Source organism: Melospiza georgiana, chromosome 17 (genome assembly GCF_028018845.1).
Source record: "Melospiza georgiana isolate bMelGeo1 chromosome 17, bMelGeo1.pri, whole genome shotgun sequence".
In the NCBI taxonomy this organism is placed as follows: domain Eukaryota; kingdom Metazoa; phylum Chordata; class Aves; order Passeriformes; family Passerellidae; genus Melospiza; species Melospiza georgiana.
Window position 1 is genome coordinate 9,074,911 of NC_080446.1, and position 13,262 is coordinate 9,088,172.

General features: G+C 52.9%; 1 protein-coding gene across 1 annotated transcript; it reads right to left on the reverse strand.

Annotated features, from left to right (window-relative positions):
- Positions 1-4,682: 4,682 nt before the first annotated feature.
- On the reverse strand, positions 4,683-12,245 carry MATN4 (matrilin 4). The gene is made up of 11 exons (XM_058036338.1): positions 12,173-12,245; positions 10,741-10,883; positions 9,275-9,701; positions 8,520-8,642; positions 7,764-7,886; positions 7,542-7,664; positions 7,284-7,406; positions 6,435-6,848; positions 5,947-6,099; positions 5,069-5,173; positions 4,683-4,922 (listed from the first exon to the last, which is right to left on the reverse strand). Exons 1-11 carry the CDS (start codon positions 12,243-12,245, stop codon positions 4,864-4,866), a joined length of 1,866 nt encoding a protein of 621 aa, XP_057892321.1. The 3' UTR covers positions 4,683-4,863.
- Positions 12,246-13,262: the final 1,017 nt, after the last annotated feature.

Consider the following 13,262-nt stretch of genomic DNA (forward strand, 5'->3'; position numbering starts at 1 on the left):
TTCTCCAGCCAGAGCAAGGCTCTGCAGTCTGTATTCCCTGGGGAGGGAAAGGAGGGAGACCAGGAGCCCCTGATCCCCCAGCCCTACCCTGGGGATAAGCACCCCAGGAACAGCTTGTGCCCCACCAGTGAGGCAAAGCTTCCAGCCTGATGATGAGCTCCGTCCATCCATCCATCCATCCATCCATCCATCCATCCATCCATCCATCCATCCATCCATCCATCCATCCATCCATCCCTCCATCCATCCATCCATCCATCCATCCATCCATCCATCCATCCATCCATCCATCCATCCATCCATCCCTCCATCCCTCCATCCCTGCCTGGCTCAGGGAGCTCCCCTCAGCCCCAAGCCAGCTCTGGGTGTCCTCAGCACAGCGTCACCCTCCCAGTGCTGGTGTGTGGTGACAGCTACTGAAACGTGGCAAGGATGGCAGTCTGGTGCCACAAAGGCTCGTCCCAGCTCTCAGATGGATTCCCACGGGATCCCTGTGGGAGCTGCCTCTACACATACAAAGTGTGCACAGACCTCTAAGCAGGACCTGCTCTGTGCACCCCAGGTACCCCCAACCCAGCTCAACCAGACACCCCCAGCGCAGGGAACATGGAGCAAGTGGAAACCATAAACTTTGTGGTGTCCTGTGGTACTGTCCCGGTTCAGGGTAAATTTGGGAGAGAACCCCCAAAGGGCTCCTCTCAGAAAGCAGATTCAATGGGCGCTTCCCCAAACCAGTCTGGGAGAAAATACCTCCTTGAAGAAAAGTGGAAAAAATGTTCATTAAACAATAGAACTTAAACAATGCTAATCAGTAAAAACCCTTGCTGCTCCAAAAGAGATGACAAACTCAGAAAGTCCATCCCTGGGCTGCAGCTCAGCTCGCTCAGTTTCTTGTCAGTCCCTCCGCTGCTGGAAACGCCAGGCTGCGCCCAGTGCGCTACAAATCTGAAGTGCCCGTGCTTCGCTGGGTGTTCAGTCCTGAGTCGGTTTAAAAGTGAACTAAAGAAAAAAAAAAAAACCAAAAAAAAACAGTCCAGGGAACTGAACTTCCTCTCCTCATCTGGCAAAAAAAAAGATTTCATCCAGCTAAAATTCTTAAAGGAGAGGAGAGCTGAGAGATCTTTCCCACTGTTTTAATCTGGAGACTAATGGGGAAAAAATGTGGAAGAGTGAGTGCAGTGTCTAAGACAAACTGCAGCTTCTTCTCTCCCCCCTTCACTCTCTGGAACAAGCCTTAAAGGTGCAAAACTTATTATTCAGCATAAACAGAACAAGATGATTGGGGATAAAAGCATCATACAGTCAGCCTAGGACAGTGACCAATGCAAACCAATAGAGAGCACAGAGATGTTAAAAATTTAGTTTATTTTTAGTCCTAGAAGCTCCACAAGTTACACATGTGACATATATTTTTAAATTATAAAAATACCAAATTATAAAATATATTTACATAAGAACCCATATAACAATTATGTATGGAAACATACTTACAAAAGAGAACAACACTCTCTAAAGCATATATACAGAAGACTGATAAAGAGCACTCTGTACATGTCCAGAAGGATGGCATCCCTGCCCGGCATCTCCAGCAGTCCTGGAAGAAAAGCAAGGGACAGGGTCACCCCAGCCAGGCACACAGGGCTGTTCCCTTTGTCCCCAGAGTGGGACATGCTGCCAGAGCAGGACTGCTGCCAGCAGGAGTCTGGCTGGGGCTGAGGTCGGGGCTGAGTCAGGCCCCCAAGCAGAGGGACCCACATCATGCCCCAAAGCAAGCACAGGGCAGCCTGGGGCTGTGCTTGTGCCTCCAGAACCCAGGGAGCCCCCTGGGCACCGTGTCCCTGAGCGAGACCACCCAGCCCAGCCCAGCCTGGCAGCAGGGGACCCACCCTGCCCATGGACAGAGCATGGCCAGTGCCTGCCTGTCCTGCTGCTGGGCTCCACCTTCATCCCAAGACCATGTCCTTCTCCTCACCTTTCTCATCCACTTCCATGTCTTCAACATAATCCTCCACATCCACCTCCACTTCCTCCTCCACATCCACCTCCACATCCACCTCTATTTCTTCATTCTTTTCAACATCTATAGCCATACTCTCTTCTCTATCAACCTTCATATCGATTTCCATCTCCTCCTCAGTGTCAGTGACAGCCTGCATAGGGAGCAGAACCTCAGAGAGGGGTCCCTGTCCCACACCAACCCCACAGAGCTCCAGCCCACCCAGGCAGTTCAGGGGTTTCCACCTCCATGGAATGGCACTGTACTTTCACTGGGACAAAAGTGAGCATCCTGCAGAGATGGGTGGCAAGATCCAGGCAGCAGAGACCATTCAGGACCGATGACAGTGTCAGGGGCTTGGTGGCAAGGAGGGTGACAGGGATGCCGGGGAGGTGGTGACAGCACGTGGAGGATGCCGCGGCCAAGTGCGATATTGTGTCCAGCTCCGCGCAACGTTTACTTTTGCATCTCATGTGACCAGGAATTTGTCACTCTGCTGATGGTTGCTGAATGGCACCTATCCAAATCCTTTGCCTTGGAATGGGCCAAAGGTCATCTTATTCCAACCTGAGCTACCTCCCACCAGACCAGACAGAGTCCTGTTCCCCTGGCCATGGCTGTTCCCAGGGATGGAGCATCCACAGCTTCTGTGCACAGCCTGAGCCTGTGACTTCCCATCCTCAGTGTAAAATAACCATCTTCATTTTAACCCAAATCAACCTCCTGCAGCTGAAAGCCATCCCCCCTTCTCCTCCCACCACAGACCCTGTTGAACACTCTGTTCCCATCTTTCCTATGGGACCCTTCAAGCCCTTCATGGATGCAGTGAGGCCCCTCCATGGCCCTCTCTTCTCCAGGCTGAGCATCCCAAACTCCTTCAGCCTTTCCTCACAGCAGAGGGGCTCCAGCCCTTGCAGCACCCCCATGGCCTCCTCTGCACCCACTCCAACAGCTCCACGTCCTTCCTGTGCTCAGGACCCCAGAGCTGGAGTGTCCTAGGGTGATGTTATGATGCTTGTATCCCCATTCCTGTATTCTGTTAATGCTGGATATTATGTTCTGTGCCTCCAAGACTGGCTCTGAAGAGTGAATGTTTTGTTTGGGTTTCTTATCAGCCTCCTCCCCTACAGCTGGTGGGACACACAGATGGGGCAGTACATGGTGCTGCTATGCTTTTTGCTTTGCTCTCGCTCTTGCTCCTGCTCATTAGTTAGTTTAGCTAAACAGTCCAAATTTCTTCCTGGACTGTTTCTCCTTTCCTTTTTTTTTTTGGACCTACTTGAACCTGCTCCACTGGGACCTGGAAACACCGAGAATTTGCACCTTGCAGCAGCTCCTCCAGCCCTCGAGGGACTGAGAACAGAGCAACCACACCCAAGAGACACTTTTTGATTTTGTCATCTTTTTTCAGGGCAAGTGTGAGGTCATCTGGTATTGTTCATACTGTGTGCTGCGGGTGCTGTGTCTGTTAAATAAACAAGTTCTTTCCACCTGTCTCTGAGGAATCCTTCCCAAACCAGTTGGAGGGGAAGGGCCCCTTTGGACATTCTCTCCCAAATTTGCCCTAAACCAGCACGTGGAGGCAGGAATGGGTCTGGGAAGGGGGGGGGGGGGGTGGGTGCTGCAGCTTCATGGGGAGCAGAGGGGAATTTTGTGTTATCCCCTGAAAGGAACTAAATGCACTAAAGAGGATAAAATCAAGAGAATGGAACCTTCCCCAAGCAGAGTCCTGCTGTCAGGGTGGTTCTTTCTTTGTGCAGGGATCCATCAGGAGCAGATCCTGGGTGTCCCTTTGCCTCAGCCCCCACCCCAGAGCAGCTCAATGGTCAGGCTGTGGCTCCATGCCCAGCTCAGCTCGCAGCTCCCTGTGCTCCTACAAGCAGAGGCTCCAGAGCAAGCCCTGCCCATGGGGACGCAGTGTCCCTGCCACACTGGCTCCCTCCAGCTGGGGCTGAGCCTGCAGCACCCTGGGGTGCCACAGAACAAAGATTTCCCCAAAGGATTTCTGGATCCTGGGGACAGGAGCTGCTGCAAAAGCCAGAGACTCCACTTCTGACATAGAGGTTCCTCTGTCATCCTGCAGCCCAGCTGAAAGGAGAGGGACACGTCATACAAATCTTCAGGGTGTTTATTGTCCAGATAGAAATTCCTTTATATAAAACAAGAGTTTAAAAATAGCACTACCCTGCTCTCAGAATTAAATATACATATATATATACACATACACACACACATAGATACTGATAGAAAGAATAATTACCATTTTGCTATGTGATTACAAAACCAAACAAGATTAATACCAATTTCCAAACTATTCTGCCAAACAGGGGCAAGGGGATCTAAGAATTCCTTCCGCCCATCTTCCCATGGGATCCCTCCTGGGCACCACACTGGGTGCCAGCTGGGCATCAGGCATCCCCTGTGCTGCTGCACCACCCAGCTGCCCTTGCCCCACCACTTGGCAGCAGACGCTGAGATACCAGAAGCTCTCAGGGTGACACCACTGCAGGTTTTTTCTCCTGCAAAGCTGTCTGCCAGGGTCAAGGGGCACTGTGCCTCCCAGTCACTCTGGGGGACACCAGGTGTCATGTCTGTCCAACGACCAGCCTGCCCACATCATTGCTCCCCCTCATCCCAGACATGCCAAGGAGCGACAACTGAACCCCTCAGCTTTGTGGCAGGGGCTTTGTTCAAGATCCTTTTTGTGTGTTTTTAGGATTTTTGGTTTTTTTAAATACAGCCCCCTGGGGATTTTGCAATACATGAACAAACACTGATGCTTTACAATAACCTAGCCAATAACAATGTCATGTAGCTACTGTACATCCATCCTGTGCCCTGCTGACCACTGCAGCCCTCTGCCAGGATCACTTCTTGTTGGCAATCTGCTTTTCCAGGTCTTCAAGTCTGGCTGTCATCTGAGCAAGTGAACGTGCTAAGGAAACAGCGTGAGCCATGGTCTGCTGGGCAAAGGGCTTAAAATTTCCCCTCTCCCATTTACCCACCCCTCCCTCCCCCACGTGTGCCCTGTCCCCAGCCCCCTGACAAGCCCAGCCTCACCCCAAAGGATATTTTTCTCGGTCAGGCTCTGCAGGATGGCCACGGTGTTGGTCTGGAACTGCACCAGCGCCTCGCACTCGCACGGGCTCCGGATCTCCGTCTCGCCTTTGCCCTCCTCTGTCACAGGGGGTTTGGCTGCTGTCACACCATGGCCCCAGAGAGCCCGCTCTCCCTTGCTCCCAGAGAGGTCCCTTGTCCCTGCAGCCACCCTCTGGGGCTCTCCCCATGGTTTTGCCCCCTTCTTTCAGCCTCTCTGCTCTCTGTCAGGCTGACCTGCTGATCCAGCAATCTCTCTGCCAGACATCCGACAGAGCTGTCACACAGCTCTGAGGGCACTGTGTGCCAAGGGCAGCCAATGCTGAGCTTCACTTTGCCTTCAAGCTGGGGTGGCAAGGGCTCTGTTGGCTCTGTTTCTGCAGCCCTGTGGGGGTCTCAAGGGCACTGGGGAGCCCCAGCCTGTCCCAGGGCAGGGAGACCCTCACATGAACCCAGCTGCAGCAGGAGCACAGGTCTGAACAAGGTGCACAGGTCTGAACAAGGTGCACAGGGCACCCTCAGAGTGCAGCAGGGCAGGGTGCCACTCCCAAATTCTGCCCACACAATGGTACAGGGGTGGTAGATCACATTGATACTTTTGTATTAACCCCTCCTGCTCTTTAATTAATACCCCTAGTTTCACCTTCTCTTCCAAATGCCCTCCAGAGACCCACATCTACACCCACAGCAGCCTGGAGAGATCCTGTGACAGCCTAGGCTCACACCAGCCCAGCTCAGCCTTGGGGTGCTTGACACAGGGTGACAGACACACAAACCACCCCGCTGGCTCTGTGGGGACAGAAAGGTTTCCCTGGCTTGGGGTCAAGTCCCCTGGTGTGGCCAGGAGCACCCACCTGGGCAGATGTTCAGGGAGAAGTTCTCCACAAGGTGGGTCATGGTGGTGAAGTCTGCAGAATAGGAGAAGTGCTGCTCCACTGGCTCGGAGGCGATCGCTCTCAGCTCTTCTTCCACAGCTTTCCCAACACCCACAGCAAACATGACAATCCCTGCGTGGCAAGGACAGATCCTGAGCACTGCCCTGGCCACCCTGCAGCAAGCCCAGAGGGAGCAAAGGCAAGGAGGCAGGATTTTCTCTGGGCTCCCCAAATACACAGCAGGAATTTGGGAAGGACAGGCAGGAGCGTGGCAGCGCTGTGGTGGTGGCAGCTGCTGCATGAAGGATGCTGCTCAGAGCACCCTGTGGCCACTACAGAGCATGTCTGCCATGGGATGCTGCTCCCCAAGGCTGGATGCTGCAGCTTTTCACTCAGCCAGCCACCCCAAGGAACCATCCAGGGATGCCCAAAACTCTGAAATTTGGGGTTGCCAACCCCCCCTGCACCTGATTCCTTTGCTCTCCTGGCCCATTCGGAGATGTCATCCTGGGAGCGTCCATCTGTGAAGACCAGCCCGATTCTGGGGATGTTGTGGGAGAGAGGCCTGGCACCTTCCTGCTCAGAGAAGCTGTGCTCCACCATGTGCTTGAGGGCCAGGCCTGTCATGGTGCCCTTCTCCATGTACTCCACATCCATCACGGCCTTCTTGATCTCATCAGCACTGTGGTACTTGTTGAGGGGGAACTCGGTGCGCACGCGGCTGGAGTACTGCACCAGCCCCACCCGCGTGCCCTGCGGGGACACCTCCAGCAGGTCCACAACACGGTTCACAAACTGCTTCACCAGCTCAAAGTTCTGGGGCCGCACGCTCTTGGAACCGTCGATCACCATCACCAGGTCGACGTGCCCAGCTCCACACTCTGCAGGGACAGGGGAAGGTGACAGAGGAGCAGCCTGGCCACTGTCACAGTGAAGGGCTGGGGCTGAGTTCTGTGGCACTATGGGAACATCCTGGAACTGCAGCTACAAAGGAGAGCAGACTATGCCCAAGGGACTCAGCCCAAAAACCTCCACTGACATCCCAACACCCCATGAAAGTCTTTCCTAGGTTTCTCTTTTCCCAAAGTTTTCCTTAAAGCCGTTGCATCTTCTGGGCCATGTCTCTGAGGACACAGGCATCCATCCCCACAGCAGCCAGGGTGTTCCCCCAAGCAGAGCCAGCTCACCACCCTCTCCCAGCCTAGCTTAGAGTCCCAAGTGGTGACAGAACCCCCCAGCCCAGTTTCAGGTGAGCTCTCTCCAGGAGCACAGAGCCCAGATAAGGGGAATGTCAAGGGCTGTGTTCCAGTACTCACTGCTGCATGTCTTGCCATCAGCCTGGAGCCGCTGGCCCTCAGGGCACACGCAGTGGTAGGAGCCCTCTGTGCTCACACACTTGAACTCACAGCCGTGATCCACCCCGTTGCAGAGGTCGGTGGCTGGAAGACAAGCCGAGGGCATGGGGTTATCCCCACTCAGGGTGGTTTGGGAGCAGCCCTTCCCTGGAGGCTGGGCAGGACATAAAGGCACGTGCTATACACACAGCCTGTGCTGTGCAGCACGCTGGGACCTACCCCTGCAGGACTTGCCATCGGGCTGGAGCGTGAAGCCGCTGCGGCAGCGGCAGTAGTGCCCGTTGGGGATGCTCACACACTCGTGCTGGCAGCTGTGGTTCCCAAAGCTGCAGTAATCAATCACTGTGGACACAAGGAGAGCGATGGCAGAAGGGAAAAGACAAGAAGATAAAGAGAATGGGAAGCAAACAAGAAGGGACAGGGAGGGAGACAGCCTCTTACTTGTGCAGCTCCTCTTGTTGTGGCTGAGGTAGTAACCCGGCCGGCAGCGGCAGTGGTAGGAGCCCCGCAGGCTGACACAGTGGTGCTGGCAGCCGTGCCTCCCGTCAGCACAGGCATCGATGGCTGGGGGAAAATGGGACACCCATCACCCTCCTGACACAGCCTTCCTGGGACACCCATCACCCTCCTATGGGACACCCATCACTGTCCTGAGCCAGCCTCCAACAGGACACCCATCACCCTCCTGTCCCAGCCTCCATGGGACACCCATCACCCTCCCTGGGACATCCATCACCCTCCTATGGGACACCCATCACCCTCCTGTCCCAGCCTCCATGACACAGCAGGTCAGGGCTGCTCCAGGGCTTCGAAGCAGCTCCCAGCACCATGAAAGAAGGAAATGTCCTGGTGTGGCGGTCAGACCAACTAACACAGCTTTGCACTAAAATCCAGGGGAAAAGCACTGTGCACTCGGGGTGTGAATCCTCTGGAACTCACTGCCTGGACCCCCTCAGCTGACAGGCGCCTGGTTGTGCCCCCATAAGTCATGGGTGTCCCATCTCAGGGAGTTGGGCAGGATTTAGCAATGCTGAGTGTCTGCAGGCATTACAGACCCGGGAGGCAGTGGGCCCAGTGAACAGAGCACCCAGGCTGCTGCTGGCCTCCCTGAATCCTCTGCTGCATGCCAGCTTCCCTCCGTGGGACCCATAACTACAAGCTCCCCATGAAAGTTCAGAAAACAAAAAGGGTTTTTACGGGAACAGGTCTTTCCATCCCCATTGAGCCTGTAGCCTGGGTTGCACTCGCAGTAGAAGGAGCCAGGGGTGCTGATGCAGCTGTGCTGGCAGCCGTGCTCCCTCTCCACGCACATGTCCACCCCTGCAAGACAGAATGGGCATCAGAGTGGCCCACAGGCATGCCAGACACATGGGCACCCTGGCTCTGGCATATGCCCTGTGCCTGCAGCAGAAACCAGTGTGACACAGCCCCACACAGCCCCAGTGCTCAGCCACTGATTTCCAGCACACAGACACGGTACACTGCCCTGTCCTTGCACCTCACTGGGGAGGTTGCTTCCCCATCCACACTGCTTCTGGCAGAGGCAGTCACCCCAAACACCCCTCTGAAGGTCTGGCCTTTTTTTTTTTTGTCAAATAATTAAACTGTATATCCCTACATTATCCAAACCACTTGTGGTCAATACACTTTCAATTAACCTTCCTCTATATTTCCTACTACCAAAAATAACCATCATCATCACTCCACAACCATCCCCAAACAAACAGAGAACTAACCCCAAAACTGGCCCCATCCCAAAAACCAAACAAAAATACAAACCATGATGATAAATCGACTAAGCACCCACCAAACTTTATGTTCTTATAGCTTATAAAAATCATTACACTGAAGACGTCAAGATGGCTGCCACAGCCCAAGGACAAAAGACTTGGGTGAGGAGCAGACACCAGGACCCCCCTTGCCACTCAGCACCAGCAGCAGCCCTCACCCACCACAAAGCTTGTCCTGGAACTGCTTGGCGAACTGCTGGATGAGCTCGAAGGACTCCACCAGGAAGACGTGCTCCTCCAGCGGCGGGGAGGCCATGGCCCGCAGGGAGTTCATGTCTGCCCGCTGGATGCCCACGGCGTAGATCTCGATGCCGGCGTTGCGGGCCTGCGTGGCCACCTCGGTGACGCGGTCCTGGGGCCGCCCGTCGGTGACGATGATGGCGATGCGGGGGATGCCCTTGTGCGGGGGCCGCGCGCCCTCCTGCGTGCTGAAGGCCACGTTCATGGCGTACTGGATGGCCAGCCCCGTCATGGTGCCCTGGGCCAGCGGCACGATGCTGTTGATGGCCCTCTCCATGTCCGCCCGCGTGAAGAAGGTCTTGAGGGAGAAGATGTTCTGCACCTGGCTGGAGTACTGGATCACCCCCACCTGTTGTGTGGTATCACATTTAATTAAATGACATGTTCTGTCTCACCCCTCGAAAATTTAAGGTTTATTCCAAGCCTGTGATCCCCCCCTGAAGTATCACAGATCTATAATCCCAGTGGCCCAAGTCTTATTCAGCACCCACCTTGAATCTCCCTGTTAAGCTGTGTGACAGACACAAAAGCCTCTTAGCCCTTTTCTCTCTCTTGGCCCCTTGGCTCCCTAGGTTCTCCCTCTCTCCCCCTCTCTTTCCCTTCCCTCCTTCTCCCCCATGTGAAAAATGTGTATTTTATGATTGGCTTTTCGCAAATATTAAAATGAATATCATATGTGTTGTGTTAGAAAGTGATGTTGTATTAATTCTCTTAAGTAGTGTGTTAAATACAGTTTTAGGTTATAATAAAATGTTGAAATAGAAACTATGCTATGTAGGATATTTTTTTTCTAAAGAGAGGACTCGCACTGAGATAGCAGCCACAGGACACCTAAATCTTTCAGAGAAAGAGAATTTATTGCTGCATTATCAGGAGAAACGAACTTCTTCCCACCTTGCTCGGGCAGGATTATGAGGAAGAAGTTGACGATGACCAGACAGAATCCTGTATTTGAATGGAATTTATGCATCATGTATTGAGGTGTATGAATATGCAACAGGCGGTTGTTTTTAAGGGCTAATCCTCCATTAATGTGGGTCCTTTTTCGGGCTTGTGCTGCCCAGAAAAAGGTACCCAGACACCCATAACTCTTTGTTTCTATTATCTCATATTGTCCTAATTCAAATTGTCCAAATTATTATTACTCTAATTGTATTACTATTTTTAGAACCATTTTATCACTATTAAACTTTTAAAATTTTAAAAACAAGTGACTGGCGTTTTTCACACTCGGAATCCATGCTGCTCCCAGGGTGGGACCCCCAATAAACCCTCATGTAATGAGCACCCTCAGAAGCTGTGTGGAGTCTCCTTGCCTGCCTGCTGCTAGCAGCGAACACACAGCTTAGGGGGCCCCCAGGGATCCCCCAGAAGAACAGCTCACCCACCCGTGTGGCGTTGGGGCCCACGTCCAGGTTGCTGATGATGTCCATCATGAAGCGCCGCATGGTCTCGAACTCGAAGGGGCGCACGCTGCGCGAGCTGTCGATCACAAACACGATGTCCAGGGGACCCGTCCTGCATTTCACGCCTGAGGAGAAGGCAAGGAGAAGGCTGAGTCCTGTGGCTGTCTGCAGGGAGCACAGAGAGCTCTGCCTGCTGGCTGGGGGTTGCTCATGGGGGATGGAGAGAGCAGCCCCCACAGACCGGCACCTTCCACTGCCCAGTGAAACCACAGAAGGCTGTCACAGACATGTTTTATGAAAAATCCTTTCATTAGGATCCTCTTCTCCTGAGAAGCTGAGAGGCCTCAGAAATTAAATGTAAACAATGGTTATCTGCTGCTGTGGAATGCAACAGGTGCATCTGTGATTCGTCTCATGTGGTTGTTTCTAATTAATGGCCCATCACAGTCCAGCTGGCTCAGACCATCTGGTCAGTCACAAGCCTTTGTTATCATTCTTTTTCTATTCTTAGCTATCCTTCTGATGAAATCCTTTCTTCTATTCTTTTAGTATAGTTTTAATATAATAGATATCATAAAATAATAAATCAAGCCTTCTGAAACATGGAGTCAGATCCTCATCTCTTCCCTCATCCTGGGACCCCTGCAAACACCACCACAGAAAGTGGTGGCAGAGAGCGAAGCAGGGCCAACAGGCTGGGGAGACATCTCCTGACTGTGGGTTCTTGTGGCTGTGGTTTTTTAAGGGCAGGGAATGAGACATTAAAAAGCAGAGCTAAGGGCACACACTTGATGGAGATTGAGCCAAAGAGCTTCTCTTGAGCGTAAGGATGCTACCCCCAGTGCAAACTGGGAGAGTGTTCAGCAAGTGAAATGCCAGTGAACATTTCTGCTGGTAGAATTGGGCCTTAATCACAAGGAAATGCTTTCAGTGCCTTTGAGATGATGCCAATCTCAGCTGCTCTAAAGGTCTCTGAGACATACCTGCTCCTTTCTCCATTTGGTGCCTTCACTGTTTTTAAGCTAAAATTGATTTAGATCTCTCTGTCCTGGGAGGAGAGAGTCTGGAACCTCTGGGTTTGCTTTGTCTCCTGCACCTGGAGAGTCAAGCAAGGAGGAGACTTTCCCTTACAGCTGTGTCTCCTGCAAGGTCACAGCCCATGGCCTGGAGGGTGACAAGCAAGGCTGTGTCATAGCTGAGGAGGTGCCCAGAGCTAGCAGCACCAAAGCCACCGTGCTGGGGCCAGGAAGTTTGTGTTCCACTGCTGGGAGGATCCTCCATCCTCCTGGGGATGCTCCCAAGGAAGAGGCATCATGTCCCCCCATGTCACACAGCAAACTGTCCTCTGAGGGCTCCACTGCCCCAGGTCCTCACTTCTCTCCCCTCCATGCACTCCCCACCAGCCAGGGCTCACCTGCAGGTTTTGGTCTGGCTTCCAGTGTTGTCAGGAGGAGCAGGAGGAGAGGGGCAGCAGGCAGGAGCTTCATGATGGCTCTGGGAGAGCACACAGTTCCAGTGCTGGAAGGTTGTGCTGCAGGGAGAAGACAAGGTGCAATCAGTGCTCAGCCACAGGGCAACATTCTCCTGTGATGGGTGTCCTTAGGAAGTGCCAAAAACCTTCAACAGCAGCAGTTTTGACAGATCCATCCCCAAACTTCTCTGAATCCACATGGAATGTTTCCTGTTCCAAGGACTGGCAGTCTCAGCACAGCTCAATTTCATTACAGTAGCAGCACTCTGCCAAAGGGTCTGATTTTCTGCTCTGGGTGGAGCTGGCCATTACAAGCCTTATTTTCACTTGCAAACCAGGCAGATGGGATGTTCAGCCAAATGCTTTTTCCTTGACTGTGTGGCTGTTCTCTGCAGCCAGTGGAGAGTGGAAAAGCTGCACGCAGGGATGCAGAGCACCAACCCTCCTGATACTCCTGAACGGGGAGAGAAGCCCCCAGATGAAACACCAGCACAGACAGCACCTGCTCAGAAGTCTCTCAAAGTCACTGGCAAAGATCATTTTTCCATAAGTTCCATTCCTGCCTGTCTCCAAACTCCCTTGGGAGAGCAGAAGCCTCTGCAGGCAGAGGGTGCAAGGGTGCCTTTAGAGTCCCCACCACCCTGCACCTCTCCCTGTCCTAAAGGTTTTTCCAAGGGATTCTCTGCACCTCAACAGTTTTTTCATGTCTTTAGGGTGGGATCCCTAAAGTGTGGGGGAAGATATTTAAACTTGTTACCCAAAACCTCAGCTTCTCACTTCTCTCCCTCCCTGCCCACCTCTGTGTTGTCGTGCCTTGCCTTTCCTGGCTCCTGCAGGGACATGGATTTATTTAGTTCCGTTTTATTCCAGCTCTGTTTGGAATAAAAATGCTAGGGATGGAAGGTGCTAGGGGTGGAAATACCACAGATAATGTGACTCTCCCCAGGACACGTGCAGTGCCAGGACTGGGCTCAGGTACTGCAAGGGTGCTTTTAAGAAAAAAAAAAAAACACACCAAAATTCATTTTATCGG

Coding starts and splice junctions, on each gene's coding strand:
- MATN4 (XM_058036338.1), bottom strand. CDS start 12,245: ATGAAGCTCCTGCCTGCTGCCCCTCTCCTCCTGCTCCTCCTGACAACA. Junction 10,884..12,172: donor AGCCAGACCAAAACCTGCAG/GTGAGCCCTGGC, acceptor CCTTCTCCTCAG/GCGTGAAATGCAGGACGGGT. Junction 7,407..7,541: donor CGATGGCAAGTCCTGCAGGG/GTAGGTCCCAGC, acceptor CTTGTCTTCCAG/CCACCGACCTCTGCAACGGG.